Source organism: Drosophila novamexicana, unplaced genomic scaffold (assembly GCF_003285875.2).
Source record: "Drosophila novamexicana strain 15010-1031.04,08,12 unplaced genomic scaffold, DnovRS2.1 tig00001466-arrow-arrow-pilon, whole genome shotgun sequence".
Classification (NCBI taxonomy): Eukaryota; Metazoa; Arthropoda; class Insecta; order Diptera; family Drosophilidae; genus Drosophila; species Drosophila novamexicana.
Genome location: NW_020824862.1, coordinates 514,594 through 532,013, shown reverse-complemented (window position 1 = coordinate 532,013; position 17,420 = coordinate 514,594). Strand labels below are relative to the sequence as shown.

Genomic DNA, 17,420 nt, shown 5'->3' with positions numbered 1-17,420 from the left:
TACTTATACTTATACTTATACTTATACTTATACTTATACTTATACTTATACTTATACTTATACTTATACTTATACTTATACTTATACTTATACTTATACTTATACTTATACTTATACTTATACTTATACTTATACTTATACTTATACTTATACTTATACTTATACTTATACTTATACGTATACTTATACTTATACTTATACTTATACTTATACTTATACTTATACTTATACTTATACTTATACTTATACTTATACTTATACTTATACTTATACTTATACTTATACTTATACTTATACTTATACTTATACTTATACTTATACTTATACTTATACTTATACTTATACTTATACTATACTTATACTTATACTTATACTTATACTTATACTTATACTTATACTTATACTTATACTTATACTTATACTTATACTTATACTTATACTTATACTTATACTTATACTTATACTATACTTATACTTATACTTATACTTATACTTATACTTATACTTATACTTATACTTATACTTATACTTATACTTATACTTATACTTATACTTATACTTATACTTATATACTTTTATATTTATACGTACATGCACAGGTATATATTCATGTTGGTAGCATTTAGCGTAATTAGCAATTTACGCGCAGCTGTTTAATATAATTAACAAATGTTACGTGCGACACAGCTGTTTCGAAAATGCTTTTCAAAAACTAAATAAAATTAAATAAAATCCAAAGTATGTTGATTTTGCCATTTTATTCTTATTTTGAAAACCAATAAAGTTGAAACAATTTTAGGAGTATCAAGTATTCAAAGCGGCATTGTCAAAAATATATATTTTCTATATTAAAATCCATTAGCTTTTTTTTCTTAAAGAAAGCTCTAGAAACTTCAAATAAAACAAAAAATGATTCTATTTAAACATATCTAGATTTTCGATAGCAATCGCGTGGCAAGGAATCACATATGTATGTACATACAAAATGTACAAATGTACAATGTTAGTAAAAACAACAACAAATGCGAAGATACGCTTTTTCAGTTTACGGTGAGTGTGACCAAAAATGATGCTCTTCTTCTTCTACATGTATACACGCGTATGTGTATATGTATATATAATATTAGGTTGCGCGCTTGCGAAATCAATGCATCGATAGCTGATAAAATTGTTTGCCTGGGGCTTATCAGCAGCTCCAAAGCCGCACGAGCTGTAGATAAAGACAGCTGCGAACATGCTTGTCTGTCCATCTATTGTCTCAGCTTCTTCTTCTTCTTCTGCTTCTTGGTGCTGTTGCTGTTCTAAACTTGAAAGAGAGAGAGAGAGAGCTTCATGCAAAGATCGCAAACGAAGCGAAGCGAAGCGAACGACCTTCACAGTCAGTCAGTCCACTTGGGCTGCATCTTCTGCTTCTTCTTCTTCGTTTATTTTCTAGTGTACAAAGTAATAAGAACTGAAAAAAGAGTGGGGCAGATTGACACGGACAGGCGTCGTCTCAAGTGGCAATGTCGCTCCTTATACGCTCTCTCTCTCTCTCGCTCGCTTCATTTCAGTTGTCAGAATAGTTATGAATTTCAGAAAGAGGGGGGGGGGGGGGGGGGGGGGGGGGGGGGGGAGAGAGAGAAGGTCAGGAGCAACAACTAGGAAGCTGCTGCTGCTTCTGCTGCGGAAACACAAGCACAACTGTATGAGAAGACAAGGCAGGCGAAATATTTATGCAAATTGGAGTTGGGGAGACGCGACGAGACGATTTTGAATAAAAACCAAATAAAAACTAATGAGCAAACTGCTGCCACTGATGATGGAACGGAAAGCGGAAAAGGTATAAAGCTAAATGCAAAACAAATTATAATGAAAAAACGAGCAAAAATGCAAATCTAGCAGAAAAGGTTGCCAGACTGCTGTCGCGGACTAAGGGCAGCAGCAAAACAGCAGCAGTGCGAGCGAGAGCGAGAGAATCGAACAAAATGCAAGGCGAAGGCGAAATGAATGCAAAATGAAGCACGAGGGTCACTCGGCGACGGCGGCAAACGGGAACAGCTGCTATGTGGTGTTGGTGCTAAGGCAAATGCCACAAAGGGCAGGCAAAGACAGCAACAATGATAACAACAACGGCGCAAGAGAGTGCCCAATGCAAGTTTTTGTGCACATGTGCGCCTGTATGTGTGCAAAGTAGAAGCTCACACACACACACACACACACACATACAGACAAAACAAGTTTTTTGACTTGCTGCTGCTGCCGCGGCGCCTGCGCAGAAGATTTCGGTTTTCAACAAAAAAAACTAAAAAAAAGGAAAAATAAAAAAAAAAGCAACTGACTGCTGACTGACTTTCTTTAAGCATTTTTGTGCTTGTCGCTGGACATGTTGCAGACGCAGTTTTCGCTTTTTTGGCAACTTTTCGAGGCAGCAGCGGCAGTCGCAGCGAAATAAGAAGAAGCAAACACGTTTTATGCTCCGGTTTCTCACTCACCTGGCAAACGGCGTCTGTTCCACCTCGTAGATCTCGTTGATGTCATGCGACACAAGTAATCCCTTCAAGCGTTTGGCATCAACGTCCAGCAGGCCATCGCCTATGGGAAAGATGCCCTCCTCGGTAAACATGTTTCAAGCTGCAGCTGCTCTCGTTCTCTCTCTCTCTCTCTCTCTCTTCACACACGCACGAACACTTTTTTTTTTATTTTTTTTTAGATCTTTCGTCTTTTTTTTTCGTTTAGGCTTTTTCTTGTTTTAGTTTAAAATTGTTTTATTTAGGGGGCGGCAGGGGCGGGGAGAGACTGTATTGCAGTTGGGGTTGCGTTGAGACGACGGCGCGAAATTTAAACTGTGGCACATACAGAAAACAACAATAATATATACAATAATTAAATATGTTTGCTAACAAAACAAAAAGGAAAACAACAAAACGTAAATGTAAATAACAACACACAAGAGTCGCGCGCGCGCTTTTCGCCAAGCTTTGGTCACACTGCCCGCATTAGCAGCAGCAGCAGCAGCATCAGTAATAAAAGAAAAACAGAAGCCGAGAAATTCCAGCGCCCTTTTAAGCTGCGCTGCCGACGTCGCAAATGCAACAGCCTGTTAGTTGAAGCGTGACAGCACTAGGGATGCTGTTGCTGCAGCCAAACTATGCAGGTCCAACTATAGCAGCGGCAGCAGCGACAGCGACAGCGACAACAGTCACGGAAATTTCTTGGCTGTTTTTGCTGTTGTTTTGTAGTTTTCGATTTGCCTGTTATTTGATTTTATATTTGTTTGTTGATTTTTTTTTTTTGTTTGAAATGTTAAGACCATTTAAATTAGAATTGAATGCGCGGCACACGCATTACAATTTCACACAACACACACAACACGTTTTACGTTACTTTGTCAATGCTGCGCTGGCTGTTGTATTTGTGTCTGTATCTAAGTATGTGTGTTGTGTGTGTATGTATATGCTCAATGCTGGTTGTGTTGGTGTATACACCGTCGTGTTCTGCCAACTTCGGCGGCGGCAGCGCAGCTCACAGCAACTTCTTGCTGCTGCTTGAATTGAGTGTGTGTACGTGTGTCCAACTTTGCACAAAAAAAAAATATAAAAAAAACACACACAAGAATTAAATAATTGAAATGCTAATGCTGTTGGATTTTAGCAAATACAACTCGTAATTAAAATATTTAAATATTATTCGAACACGAAGCGCGGAATAAACGCATAGAAAAAAAATTGGTGTTACAGCGCACATTCGATTTGTTAAATAATTTGAATTTGTACCACAATAAGCACACACTCACACTCAAACAAACAAATAAATAAACTCGTGGTAGTCGGTAGAGTTCAGTTAGTAAACGACAAATAACAGTCACAAACCCAGCGCACACATAAACCAGGCCACAACGATTTCAATTCACAATTAAGCGCACCGAGCGTCACACGTCCGCCTCGTTCGGTTTTGTTATTGCTTCTGAATATCGATGACAAATTGGTTGTAATGGCGCGTATAATCGATAGCAGTATTTTGTTAACAGCTGTTAGTACGCTGTTAACTGCAAAACTAATATATCGGTTGCTGCGCTTGTGAAACATTTATCAATGTCTAATGTCAAGCACCAGGCGACATTGAAATTGTAAAAAATGTTGCACGCATTGCTGTTGTTTTTGTAACGCATGGCACTGAATTTAAATAGATTTCTAAAAAAATTATACTATCGTACTCAAACTGGCACTGTTAACAATGAACGCACAGCTGACTTAACATAACGATAGCAAAACATTTTTGATTAAATGAAACGCATGCGTGCCAACCTGCTGCACTTTTCCCGCTCGACTCGGCAAATAGCAACTCTGCGCTTAAGTCCGGCCGCGGGCTCGGCTTGAAAATTTCAAAATAGTTATTGAAAAAGAGAAGCGAAATGAGAACAAGCAGCGATCACGCTACACACTTGACGGAATCTTGACACGCAATGGACATTGGGCGCTGGCCTAAACATAGCCCAGCAGCCGCCACTTTAGTGCTCTTGGCGCCGCCTATAAATTCTTAATTTAGACATTTGCATTATGTTTATATTCATGTATGCTGCTGCTGCTGCATGCGGCATGTGCGTGTGTCTGTCTGCGTGCTCCACTTGCACGCTGCATTTTCATGAGCAACCTCCCCAGCCCGGCACCCGGCCCCGCGTGTGCCCGCCCAGCAGTTGCGTGTATTTTTGTCAACGCCTCTCTGGCCAGGCCAGGCCAGGCCGGGAAAGACATCGGCGCTGGCATCTCAGGAATGCGTCGCTGCCAAAAATAGACAAGCCAAGTGCAAAAACCTTTTCAGCATTAGCCGGGCCGCATTAGTCGCATTGCCTCATAGATTTATGCAATTTTATTAATAGAGCCGCGCAATTTGCAGCACCTTTGCCCAAAAGCCGGCATGTGGATGAACGGATAGAGATGCGCGCACACACACACACACACACACACACGTTGGTGCGCTGAACTCTAAACGCAACGAACTTTGGCCAGCTATAAATAGGATGCACTGCATCATGCCGCCAAATGTCGCAACGGCAATTGCCAAGTTTACCAGATCCGGCATTTGATCTACGCACCGCAACGGAATGCTGCTGCCTCCGCCCGTAACTAGATGCCAGGCACGACAACAATAATGATGGCCAATTGGTTGCCTCAGTCCGCGCAATAAGTACATTGTGGCCCAGCCGCCGCCTCATCGCCGCTATCCCCATCGTTGCCACCGCTGCCTCCAGCAGCAGTGCCGCCTCCAGCGGCAGCGCCATCGCCGCCATCGCCACTGCCACGGTAATCATCGATAATGTTCTGCAGCTCCTCCTGGGCATCGGTGAATTCGCGTTCCTCCATGCCCTCGCCGGTGTACCAATGCAGATGAGCCTTGCGGCGCAGCATAATGCAGGAGCCGTCCAGCAGACGCTGGAACAGAGTCTGAATTGCCGTCGTGTTGCCAATGAACGTGGCAGACATCTTGAGGCCACGCGGCGGTATATCACAGATGGCCGTCTTGATGTTGTTCGGTATCCAATCGACAAAGTTGTGCAGATTCTTGTTGCGTACCCCCGTCATCAGTTGGTCGACCTCGCGCGGCGACATTCTGCCGCGAAAGATGCCGGCGGCCGTTAGCAGCTTGCCCTTGCGCAAATCGATCGCGCACAACAGATTGTTGCTGGAGAAGATCTGCTGCACCAGCTCGGAGACGGTGCCCTTGCTAAACTGTTGCTGCTTGCAGGTGACCAGCGGCGCAAAGCCCGGTATGAGAAAGTGCAGCCGTGGAAATGGCACCATGTTCACATAGATCTTGCGCAGGCCCGCATTCAGCTGGCCGGGAAAGCGCAGACAGGTGGTTATGCCGGACATGGTCAAGGCCACAATATGATTGATATGCTCATAGCCGGACATTTGTATTTTCAAATTGCGATTGCAGATCTGAAAGAGCGCCTCGTTGTCCAGGCAAAAGGTCAAATGCGAGTTGTTCACCAGCGCCGGAATGCTGAGCAGCGCATTGTATGGCTCTACCACCACCTGGGACATGTTCGGTGACGGTATGGTCACATAGTTGCACAGCAGATTGTCCGGATACTGTTCGACCAGCGCCTCCATGATCAGGGATGTCAGGCCGGAGCCGGTGCCGCCGCCAATCGAATGGAGCAGCTGAAAGCCCTGCAGCGAGTCCACGGATTCGACCTCGCGTCGCGTATTGTCCAGCACCTGGTCGAGTATTTCGGCACCGTCGGTATGATAGCCGCGCGCAAAATTATTGCCGGCACTCTCCGAGCCGGCGACAAAGTTTTCCGGCCTGTACAGCTGGCTGCTGGCATTCAGGCGCTGTATGGTGCTCGCCTCCGTGTCGATGATGATGGTCCGTGCATAGAATCTCTTGCTGGCCGTTGCATTGAAGAACACATTGATGCGTTCCAATTGCAGTGGGCTGGTGCCGCCAAAATGCCCGGATGCGTAGTCCACGCCGTGCTCGTGCGAGATCACATGCCAGAACTGCGTGTGTGTGGGAGTGCGACACTCTGGATGAGATCCTATGCTGGCCAACTGACCTGAGGTGAGCTACTCACCGCATCGCCAATGGCATTGCCGGCGCCGCCGATCTGCAGCGTCACAATCTCTCGCATTCCACACGCCCGCTCTCCACGCTCTGCTGCACTTGTGACGGACTCTTTTTTTCTCTTTATTCATAAATTTTTGACAATTAAATTTTGATGGTTGTTCTTGGCCGAAAGTTGTTGTGTTTTGGAATACTGGCTATGCGAGCATCATGCTGTGGCTTCACGGTTTCATCCACAGTCTTTTCCACAAGCTCTCCAAATGCTACGGAATAAGCAACAAACGATTCCCAGCCCAAAACTATTTGCCAAGCCGCCTTCGATCGGCCCACACGCGACGAGCTCGGTGTCGTGACACGAAATAACGCGTCGTGTCGTGTAGGTTTCTCACGTACATATATATAGTTCTATGCATGTAACATACAGAGCCTTGCTACAGAGCCTTGCACATCCAGAAATTGATTGGGGACCGATTTGAAGCGAACTGCGTGACACGAAACGATGGCAAATGTCGTGACACGCTGCAACCGAAACTCGTGTCACGCGCGGGCGTTAGTCAAAGATTTGCGTATTTACTACAATTAATTTAATGAGAGTGAAAAAAAAAACATAAAGTTATAAAGTTGCAAGGAAAAATCGATGGAAAGCAGTAAATTCTTAGACAATCAGCGCTTGAGTCAGCTGTTGTGGCTACTTTTCCTTCTTTTCGGCGGCCAGCGAATTGTACAGCCGGTTGACCTCGTTGGCCACCAGATTGTCCAGAATGATGCCGTTGCTGTCGATGAAGGCGGCGCAGGACTTGCTGCTGATCTGCTCGCGCTGGCCACGCCCATCCTTGACGGACAGTGTGAGCAGGTACTTATCGTCGTACTTCTTCATATCGGAGCTGGCCTCCCAGATGCGTGGCAATTTGGCGCCGGCATCCTTCTGCAAAGCGACGACAAAGGTGCCCTTCTCGCGGAACGTTGTGTGGAGCGTGAGCACGCCCATCAGGGCAAAGTAGGCCAGCACGCTGAAGAGCAACACGGGCCGCGACTGCGGAAACGGATGGGTAAAGTCCCAGGCATGCGCCATAATGGCCACACCAACGGCCAGGGCGCAGAGCACCAGACGGGTGTTAACCAGGCCGAACTGTTCCTTCAACTGTGGCCGATCGCCCAACAGGCAGGTCTTGACCGCATCGTCCAGGGCATGCTTCACCGCCGAGCCATCCCACTTGTTGACTTTAACCAGCTGCAAATTGTCAAATTGTTGTTGGATCTCGTTTACATTAGGGACGGTGCCGACTGACGTGTTCAATTAAAACAAAAAAAAAAAAAACACCCAAATGGAAACCGGTTGCCGGAGGCGTCACTATGCCGGTCGGCGCTGTGCTGTACTTACCTCTTCAGCAGGCTGTGATTTATCCTCCTTTTTAGTCATTTAAGCTGATTTATTAAGTCAATTCGGTAAAGGTTTGGCTGGCAAGAACGAAAAAAAGACTTGTTTTTGCAATTTGACAACGCGACAGATATTCAGTGTTTAATACAGCGTGACCGCATACTCAGAAGTATTTTTTACCATATTTCGGTATTTAGTATTTTTTTTTTGCTGCTGTTAACGCTGCCATTAGGCTTCTCTGTTAAGTTCGATTTATCGATAAGCGAGACAAGTAAAAACAGACAAATTTAAATTTTGTCTTTCGTTGTAAAAAAAAAAAGAAAAAATTGTAAATATATTTATAAATAACAGAGTAGTATGGAATTTGTGTTGCAGTCTTACATAGACTTCATTTGCGCCATTAAATCTTCCAGGCTCGTCTCTGGCATACCGTCACCAGCAGCTGCATTGCCCGCCTGGTCTACGGCCTCCTTTTCTGGCGCCTCGTAAGCCAGACGCAGTCCGGATGCCACATTCGCAGTGTCTGCAGTTTTGGGCGCCTGTTCCGCGACTGGCGCATCATCAGCCACAATCTCAATGCCCCAGTCGTTGCTGGCATGCAGCGGCTCATCGGATACCTCCTCCACCTGTTGCACCACAGGTTTCGGGCATGCCTGGAACTCCTTCTGGCGCTGCAGACAATGCCGATCGTCGCACTGTGTATTCGGCTTGAGAGTCATCTTGGGAAAGAAGTCGTTCAGCGCATTGTAGCCTAAATAGTCGGAGACCTCGCCAAAATTAAGCAAATACTTGAGCGCATTTTGCACCAGCAAGCCCGCCGTAATGCCCATGGTGGTGGGCAGCGAGGCGGCGCAGACGCCCTCGCGTTTCAGCGTCCGCTCGTCAATGTTCTCGGCGACCACCAGCGGCGGCGCACAGGCAAAACAGGCCGTGTCGCCTGGACGTATAAACTGTATGTGGCCGGACACTGCGTTTTCGGATACGCCAGACTCAAACCAGTTCAGATTGTTCTCGTTGCAGGCCGCATTGATGGCCATGCGCGCCTCAAAGTTATCCACACAACTGAGCACCAAATCAACGGGCTGGCCCTGCTGCATGCCGCTCTCGGAGATCGTGCTGAGGAACTTGTCAAAGTTGTCCACGGTGGTTATGTTGTAGTTGTGCGTCTCAATCCGCACATCTGGATTGATAAAGCTGAGTGTGCGCGCCGCTGCTTCCACCTTGGACAGGCCAGCTTGGTCGGGTGTGAAGAACAATCGGTTCATATTGGCCAGCTCCACCTTGTCGTAGTCGAACAGTATCAGCTTGCCAATGCCACAGCTGTTGAATCAATGCATCAACGATATAATATGCTTTAGTAATCGCATTCCTCTTCCACTTTCGCTTACCGTGTCAACATGTCGGCAGTGACACTGCCAACGCCACCGACACCCACAATCGCAACCGCCTTGTCGCGTATGCGCTCATAGTCCTTGACTATGTTCATGCGCTGCAGCGCCATAAGGCGGCTGTACGGATTGGAATCGACGACCTCCGCGGACATGCGCTCAATCCGTTCACGAGCATTGCGTGTGCAGGTCTTCTGCTCCTCCAGCTCCGACTTCAGCTCGGCAATGATTGCCTGCAGCTCGTCAATGGCGGTTGACATATTGCGAACAGAAGGCACAAGTTGAACAAAACAAAACAAATCTAATGCTGGCTCCAAATCCTCGACCGTCAACGTTTCGGCTGTCGTCGTGTCACTTTCGCTAGCACAGCTGTGCGGCGTTGCCAGATGTTTTGCTTTCCCAACGCTGACTATCGATAGCGTGAGCGCAAAAATGCGATGGGCGCGCACAGAGCACGATATTTATTTAATAAGATATTTAGATAACAGAATTATTAGTTAAAATATTTGAATAAAGTTCTAGTGTACGATGGGACGCCATATTATTAAAAACAAAACGTAAATTTACTCGTGAATACATTATTGGCAAACTAAAATCATGTTATTTCAACATCGGGGCGAAATATTCCTGTAATCATTATTCTCACAGGCAGCAGTAACTTATCCTCCGCAAGTAATAATCTAAATATCTAAAATAACTTTTATCTGCATCAGTAATATAATTTCAAATTCATTATCTTCTTGACCTGCTCCATACCAAATAATTCTTTGCTTAGTGATACATGGCTTGAAATTATTTAAATTGGTAATCTTGTAAAAATAAATGCTATTAACTATTTTTTAATGTTATTCAATATCTCGGCAGCCAACATTTTAATTCCAGAGGCACGAAATGAAGCACATACCACGTCCACCTCTAGCACGTAGAGTTGCCCATGCGGTAAAAAAGAAGATCAAACAGGCGCGCAATTCAAAATATTACACCAAATATATTGTCAAAACATTATTCGTATTATTATTAAAAACACAAAAAAAAAAAATGATATAATTAATATTTGTTGCTGATGTTTTTGTGTGTATGTGTGTGTTACATGTTAAATTCAGCGCTTGAAAATTGCTACGATAAACAAATATTTATCAAATATCAATAAAAATTACATACTACGCTCTTTAGTAGTGTGTGTGTGTGTGGGGGGTGGGGAGGTGTTTTGTTTCTTGCTTGTATTATGCATGGAGTATTACTGTATAGACCGGGACTATCACTTGCAAATAAAGATATGCATAAGTTTATGATGCTGCCGTGCTGCCAGTTGTGGTCGCCTGTCCCGGCTGTCGCGGCTGGAGGCGCACGCGAAAGCCCTCCTCCCGCTTCAGTATGATGTCCGCCTGCAGCCTGAAGTCCGATTCGCTGAGGTCCGAATAGACACGATAGTTGCGCATGATGGTTGACAGCAGGATCTTCAGTTTCAGCATGGCGTATTTGCGACCTGTCGAATATATATGTATGTAATCTCAACTTAGTTCAGCGAATGAACTCTTCTATATTGTATGGATACTCACCCACACAGCTGCGTGGTCCTGCGGAGAAGGGCACAAAGGCATAATAGTGTCGATTCGCCTGGCGTTCGGGCAGAAAGTTGTCCGGATCAAAGACATTGGGATTGGTGTAGACCTTCGGATTACGATGCAGCAATATGGTGGCCACTGTGACTGTGGCGCCACGCGGTATAACATAGGGTCCCGAGTTCAGTTTCAGATCCTCCTGCAGCTCGCGTGCGATCAGCGGCACTGGCGGGAACATGCGCAGCGTTTCCATGAGGCAACGTTCCAGATATTTCATTTCGAGCGTATCTTGGAATGTGGCCGGTCGCTGGGAGTCACCAAAGATGCCATCCAGTTCGGCAATCACACGATCCTGTATATCCTGGTGTATGCCCATTAGCGACAAAAAGAACGAGGATCCAGCCGCCGTCGTGTCGTGTCCCTCAAACATAATCGTATCCACCTGCTCCTTGATTTCGGTGTCCGTAATTAGTGCTCCATTTTGCGCACTCTCCAGCATCAGATCGAGGAAGGCCAAACGTTTCTTCTCGCCAATATCATTGTCCTCCACGTCCAGATCGTCTTTAAGGCCAGCCGACTGGCCGTAGGAGAGGCCGGCGACGGGGCTGGCCAGCTCAACGGGCTTGACGCCGCCAGCTGGTGATCTCTGCTGCTGCTCACGCAGCTCCCGCTCCTCCTGCTCGAGGGCAGCCGCCTTCAGCTCGCTCTGTGCCAGAGAGCCGCGAGTGCCCTGCTCGAAGGCCGCCTTCTTGCTGCGTATGACCTTGGTGGTGAGGCCGTGAATGATGTTCAGCAGACGGCCCTGCTCCTTGTAGTAGCGGGTCAGCGTGAAGATGAACTCGTTGCGCAGAAAGATGCTGCGATGCCGGGCATGGAGTATATCGCACATGCGCATCACCGCCATTGCGTACTCAAATCCAGACTTGTCCTGGGTCTTCTTCGATACGCCCATTGCGGTTTCTGCAAGTGCAAGAAGATGGAAGACGGGGACCAGCGAAAAGAAGAGCCCCAGCTCCAATTAGCCCATAGCCAGTAGCATGCCACAATATTGCGAACGCAACGGGAATGGAAATGGGAATGGGTATGGGAATGGGAATGGGAATGAGATTGGAAGTGGAATGCACTCGACTGACCCAAGCGCCAATTAAACTTAACAAACATACAACGGAGGCTACGCCGGCTGTCTAATTGCAAATACAATGCATAAATAGCAATCGCTAAGCACACACACACACACACACACACATAGTCACACACACGTATATTATGAATAAACGAGCTGAGGTCCAGCGCCGGCCAACGGAGCGTATGCGTATTTTGCCCAAACATATTTGGAATGCCTATAGAAATTGATTTATTTGAAAACCAATCAAGTATCAATTTGAAATTTGGTATCTGGTATTAGCTATCATACAAGTATGACATATATCGTATACAGGTGTCATATTTACTTTCAGGTGATCAGGTCTCGCCCCAGGCAAGGAGTTTCAGTAGAGTTACGTAGGCTAGCTAAACTTGTATATATAATTGAATCGATTTCATGTTAGGCAACCACAAGAGTCCGGGCTCAAATCCCCGTCTATTTGTATGGCTGTGGCGTTCTCTGTGCCAAAAATCCATAACAAGACTAGGCTAGCAGCTTGTAACAATTTCCTATGCCTGCAATAATCATAATAAATCTCATGTTTTATGTAACTTTTGCATTAAAATCTGCATAGCGAAAACTTTTGGCGAACTTGTTATAGTTTTTACAAATCGAGCCCGTGGAAAATGGGTGAAAAGGCGTTAAGGCTTTTGTAGTAGACAGAAGGAAGCAACTCGGATCCCATGTTGCACACATGTGTACTTGATCAGGATTATGTCTGACAAAAGCTAGTAATCTGAATTTTGAAATATGTCATATATTTTCTCGCCCATTTGAAGAGAGTCTCGGGCGAGAGTCTTGAGAGTCTTTCAATGGAATCGGACTTTAAGCACCGAAGTAAATCAAGACTGCATCTCAAATAGATAGTGTGTGGGCCAAAGCAGGATGAATCACAGGATCAAGGAAGTTCGAGTTCGGGTTACCTCCAAGTCGTCCAAGTCTCTATTTCTGTGCGTCAAGCGGAAGTGAAAGCCTACTTTGCAGCCAGCTGATCTTAACTTACGACTTAATATTTGCAATTATACGTTTCTTAGAAAACTGGACTATTTGGCCGAGTTACGTATGCGATTGCATAGTTGAACTTTTGATTGATTTGACAATTCTTCCGCTAAGGCTGAAAACGGACTGTGCGTGTGCGAGGAGTGTTTGCATTGCGCAAGTGTGGAAATTCTGGTTTTTCCCCACTTGCTTTTCACCATTTCACTTTGGCCCACTGGCCAGTTGGCCCACAGGCCAGTTGGCCAGCTGGCTGGAAAAACTGGTAGCTTGCTGCAGCTGAATACTCCTTAAATATATGGATATATATGGGCGGGGGGTTATGCAATGCCAAACGAAAATGACATTTGAATTTCTTCTTGTTGTTGTTGTTGTATTTTTGATTCAATTTTCGCTACACGCGCCATATACGTATATATAAAAAAAAAAAAGCATTTCGCCAGCTCAAAAATGATTTGCACACATTTTTGTTTTTTTCATTTTCATTTTGGTTATTTTTATGTTGAATCTTAATTGCTAATTGCTCGTTTGCGTCAGTCGGATCTGGGCCTGGGGCCTGGGGCCTAGTCTTGGGTCTGGGTCTGGGCTTGGAGCTGGGGCTGGGGCTGGGCCTCGCTGCTGGCGGCTGTTGCATTCAAATTTTCCTGATTAAGCATTTAATGGCAATGCGACGTGATTTTAATTGCACTTGGCTAGCAGTTTGGTTCGGCTTTGCGCTGGCAATTTTCAGACGCGATGCGCGTTTTGGCTGCATTTCAATTATGGGGCGAAGGTGAGTGCCTGCCTTATGCAATGGCCCAGAAAACAATCGGCCAGCCTAGCACACAGTATTATATAGATATATGGATATATGTTTATATGTCTACATATATATATATATATATATATATATCTGTGCGACAATGTCATTAACATTTGCCAGACACTGGCGGGGTTTTCACTTTTAAGCCAAAACGTGTTTGGCCTTAAATAAACGACAGGCATTTGAATGGCACAGTTAGTGGAGCCTACGACCAGGCTTTAAACATTATAGCCCGGCTCAAACGTGCTAATGACTTTAGATATAAGTTATAGGCGCTAGAGCCTTCGCCAAGCCACATAGTGAAAGTCGTCAGAGCTGCCAAAGATCCCTGCGGTTCAAATGAGGGCGACTTCCCAGATAATCTTACCATTTGTATAAGCCTTGGAAATGGTCACAGGCTATAGAAAGTCGTCTAAGTAGCTTGAACGGCAATGTCTGTCATCAATCTATCATTCCAGTCCGAATGCCCCTTGTCTAGTTCCCTAGGCAAATCCTCTCTTAGCAAATTTCATATATGTGCAGGTAGAGTTCGGGTTAATGTATATGTTATCTTGCATAAGCAGGTTCACAAGCCAAGCCTTCAGGCAGAAAGCTGGTTCGAACCATAAACCGAAGCGCCGACAAATTTGCTTATGCTAGGCAGATGTACATCTATATTTAACTAGAAAGCTTCGATCTTTATTATCTTTGTGTACGGAGAATTCTCTGAGCTGCTGCTGAGTTAAGTGTTTGATGGTTAACTAAGGGGCAAAGCTGATAAATAAGAACCGTTCAGTTTTGGATAGCTTTATCAGGTATACGAATATTCACTAATTAGATTAGATAAGTTAAAGCCAGGTTTAAGAAAACAAGTCACAGTTACGTGGAATGAAATCTTGGCAAGTCGCAAAAGAAAGCACGTACTGGAAATCGGTCTATGCCAGTTGATGGTGGCTCATTATTCAAACTATATACGGATTAGTTGGGCATGTATTTGAAATAATTTGTGTGTGCCATTGTCTGAACTCACAAAGCACAAAAGCGGCAAACGGACAACAACAACAACTTTGTACACTTGTGCGAGTATATAGGGAAATGGGTCTGTGCTCAATTGTGGCATATGGCATATAGTAATCGCATATGTGATAGGTACACTTAGGCATGTACAAACACACACACACACACACACACACACACACACACACACACACACACACACACACACACACACACACACACACACACACACACACACACACACACACACACACACACACACACACACACACACACCCACATCCAATGCAGAAGAAAAAAGAAACTTAAAAAATGAATCGGAATTTGAATCTGAAACTGAATCCAAAACGTAGCCTGTCGCGCAGTCAATGCGTGTGAGTGGACTGTACCGACTGTGTCTCTGTGTGTCTGTGTGTGTTTGTGTGTGTGTGTGTGTGCGCGTGTGTCACTTACCCAATAGAATCTCCACAGTTGCCTCACTCATGTAATCATGACAATCAAATGTGCCACCAGCCTCCGCACGCAGTTTCCGCACCACATTGCGCGAGTTCTCGTTAAACAATTCAATGAAACTCTTTAAGACATTCAAATGGAATGTGGGTGCGATTAGTTTGCGATGAGCGCGCCACTTTTGACCTGATCGGGATACAGAAAAGAAAGATCACGGAAGGTTAGCCAAAAACCAAGAACAGAAATTATGAAAACAAAAACTAATAATTCAAGCGCAAGACTTTGGGACAGAGAATCGATAAAGGTATAGAGAGATTGGAATAATAATGTTAATACTTAGTATATGACCTTATTCAAGCTTGGAATACATAAAGGAAAAGAGAGAGAGAGAGAGAGAGAGAGAGAGAGAGAGAGAGGAATAAGTATGGAGAGCTTGGAATAATAGTTAGTATACATAGTAAAACTTGGGATATAGAAACAGAGACATCTAGTGTTGGAGAAATCGGGGTAAGATAAGTACAACCATAGTAGGATTCAAACTATTCAAGAGATATAGAAAATAATCAAAAGATGGCTAACGAAAATTGCCACCAAGTTGAGAGATAAGTAGAGAAAACAGCATGGAGAGATCGGAATAATATCTAAGATAAATAAAAGGAGCAGCATATAAAGCTCGAGGAATCAGTATAAGAAAATATCAACTAAGATTCTATTTTTATATGAAAAGAGAAATTCTTAAAAAATAAAGAAAAACACATTTGATAGATCAAAGAAACAAATTGAAAATTGAAATAACATATAAAAAGATGAAGCCTGGGCTAGACTGATTGAAATGTGAAAAGATCTAGCCGCAGTCATAATATGGATAATCACACGATATATGATACATCAAAAGTTAAATGAGACAAAGAAAGAGATAGTTAAGCCTGGGGCGTTGGGCGAAAGAGATGGCAATCGCACACAGCAAACAGTTGCTGCTCTGTGTTCGGTTTCGTTTATTTATAGCCGCCATTTGTTCGGCGTTGTTGTGCCAACTGTCAGGCTTACAAATCGTTTTATTAATTTATGATTCCATAAACGCAATTTAAATTGCATTAGCTAGTCCAGAGAGTGGCACCGAACCAACCCATCAACCAACCCCACGACGACTTCTGCTCGAATAGGGTAATAGAGTGCGGAGTAATACTCACCTGTGCTAATGAGTAGACCATCGCCGAGCCAGGGCTTGAAGAACTTGTACTCGGATGCCTTATCGATGTAGACGTGGCTGCTCAGCAGCAGCTCCACATCGCGCGGATCATAGATGAAGACGACCAGCTTGGGACCGATCCACATTTTGGCGATATGCTCAAAGGGTGTGCTCTTGCGTATGACTGTTTTGAAAACAGCTGAAAACAGGATACAGAATTGTAGCCAGACAAACAGACAGAGAGACATAGAGAGAGAGAGAGAGAGCGGGAGCGGGAGAGAGAGTTAGGTGGAAGTTGGGACAGTGGGAACCTACACGAAGCGGGTCCAATCACATCAAACAAATGCCCCACAATGGGCAACCCACGCGGGCCCGGCAGGCGCGCCGCCAATCTGTAGAGATGAGCACGAGACAGTCGCCAATAGGTATACCAGAGCACCAAAGTGGGCAGCAGCAGCAAGTAGAAGACGCTGCTGGGCGAGCCTAGGGCGGCGTCTTTCTTCAGCACCTCCATCGAGGTGGCGGGAGTGTAGCACACGCGGTCAAAAAAAAAAAAAAGAACCCAAAAAAAAATAACAAATATCAACTGTAGTTGAATCGTAAACGCACGCCACACGCCACGGCGGGCACCACAGCACTAAGAACGAAGGCGTATGCCACGGGAGACGTCTCGACTCGTAGCTCAAAACATTTCAATGCGCGCCGTGAGATTCTTTTTCTTAATTTTTTGTTGTTGTCTTGTTTTGCGGATGCTGCGGATGCTGCGGATGCTCGTCGCTGCCTGTCCGCCGCGATACTGATAAAAACTGGCCTGGCAAAGCGTCGCGCGGCTGTGCTCCGGGAACAGCAACAAAAATGATAGTAGTAATATTAATAATAATAGTAAGCAAATAGGACAGACAAAATCACAGCAACAATGAGCACAAACACGAGCAAAACGGACGCGAAATGCAGCACACACAC

At 44.8% G+C, this 17,420-nt stretch overlaps 5 protein-coding genes across 5 annotated transcripts in view; all 5 read right to left on the bottom strand.

Annotated features, from left to right (window-relative positions):
* LOC115767812 (death-associated protein kinase related) overlaps nucleotides 1-2,668 on the bottom strand; it is a 62,235-nt gene extending 59,567 nt beyond the window's left edge. Inside the window, exon 1 of the mRNA XM_030712144.1 lies at nucleotides 2,475-2,668. Coding sequence (XP_030568004.1) covers nucleotides 2,475-2,605 — 131 coding nt within the window. The 5' untranslated portion in view covers nucleotides 2,606-2,668. The remainder of the gene's footprint in view (nucleotides 1-2,474) is intronic.
* A 2,153-nt stretch (nucleotides 2,669-4,821) lies between these two features.
* LOC115767808 (probable tubulin beta chain CG32396) lies at nucleotides 4,822-7,033 on the bottom strand. Its single transcript, XM_030712141.1, has 2 exons — nucleotides 6,563-7,033; nucleotides 4,822-6,488 (listed from the first exon to the last, which is right to left on the bottom strand). Exons 1-2 carry the CDS (start codon nucleotides 6,617-6,619, stop codon nucleotides 5,151-5,153), a joined length of 1,395 nt encoding a protein of 464 aa, XP_030568001.1. The 5' UTR covers nucleotides 6,620-7,033; the 3' UTR covers nucleotides 4,822-5,150.
* An 86-nt stretch (nucleotides 7,034-7,119) lies between these two features.
* Nucleotides 7,120-8,050, bottom strand: LOC115767811 (signal peptidase complex subunit 2). The gene is made up of 2 exons (XM_030712143.1): nucleotides 7,934-8,050; nucleotides 7,120-7,783 (listed from the first exon to the last, which is right to left on the bottom strand). The coding sequence occupies exons 1-2, from the start codon at nucleotides 7,970-7,972 to the stop codon at nucleotides 7,241-7,243; spliced, it is 582 nt and encodes a 193-aa protein (XP_030568003.1). The 5' UTR covers nucleotides 7,973-8,050; the 3' UTR covers nucleotides 7,120-7,240.
* Nucleotides 8,051-8,148: 98 nt separating this feature from the next.
* Nucleotides 8,149-9,750, bottom strand: LOC115767809 (ubiquitin-like modifier-activating enzyme 5). Its single transcript, XM_030712142.1, has 2 exons — nucleotides 9,319-9,750; nucleotides 8,149-9,250 (listed from the first exon to the last, which is right to left on the bottom strand). The coding sequence occupies exons 1-2, from the start codon at nucleotides 9,576-9,578 to the stop codon at nucleotides 8,308-8,310; spliced, it is 1,203 nt and encodes a 400-aa protein (XP_030568002.1). The 5' UTR covers nucleotides 9,579-9,750; the 3' UTR covers nucleotides 8,149-8,307.
* Nucleotides 9,751-10,326: 576 nt separating this feature from the next.
* LOC115767807 (cytochrome P450 4g15) lies at nucleotides 10,327-17,419 on the bottom strand. The gene is made up of 5 exons (XM_030712140.1): nucleotides 16,773-17,419; nucleotides 16,459-16,656; nucleotides 15,272-15,454; nucleotides 10,878-11,840; nucleotides 10,327-10,804 (listed from the first exon to the last, which is right to left on the bottom strand). Exons 1-5 carry the CDS (start codon nucleotides 16,969-16,971, stop codon nucleotides 10,605-10,607), a joined length of 1,743 nt encoding a protein of 580 aa, XP_030568000.1. The 5' UTR covers nucleotides 16,972-17,419; the 3' UTR covers nucleotides 10,327-10,604.
* Nucleotide 17,420: the final 1 nt, after the last annotated feature.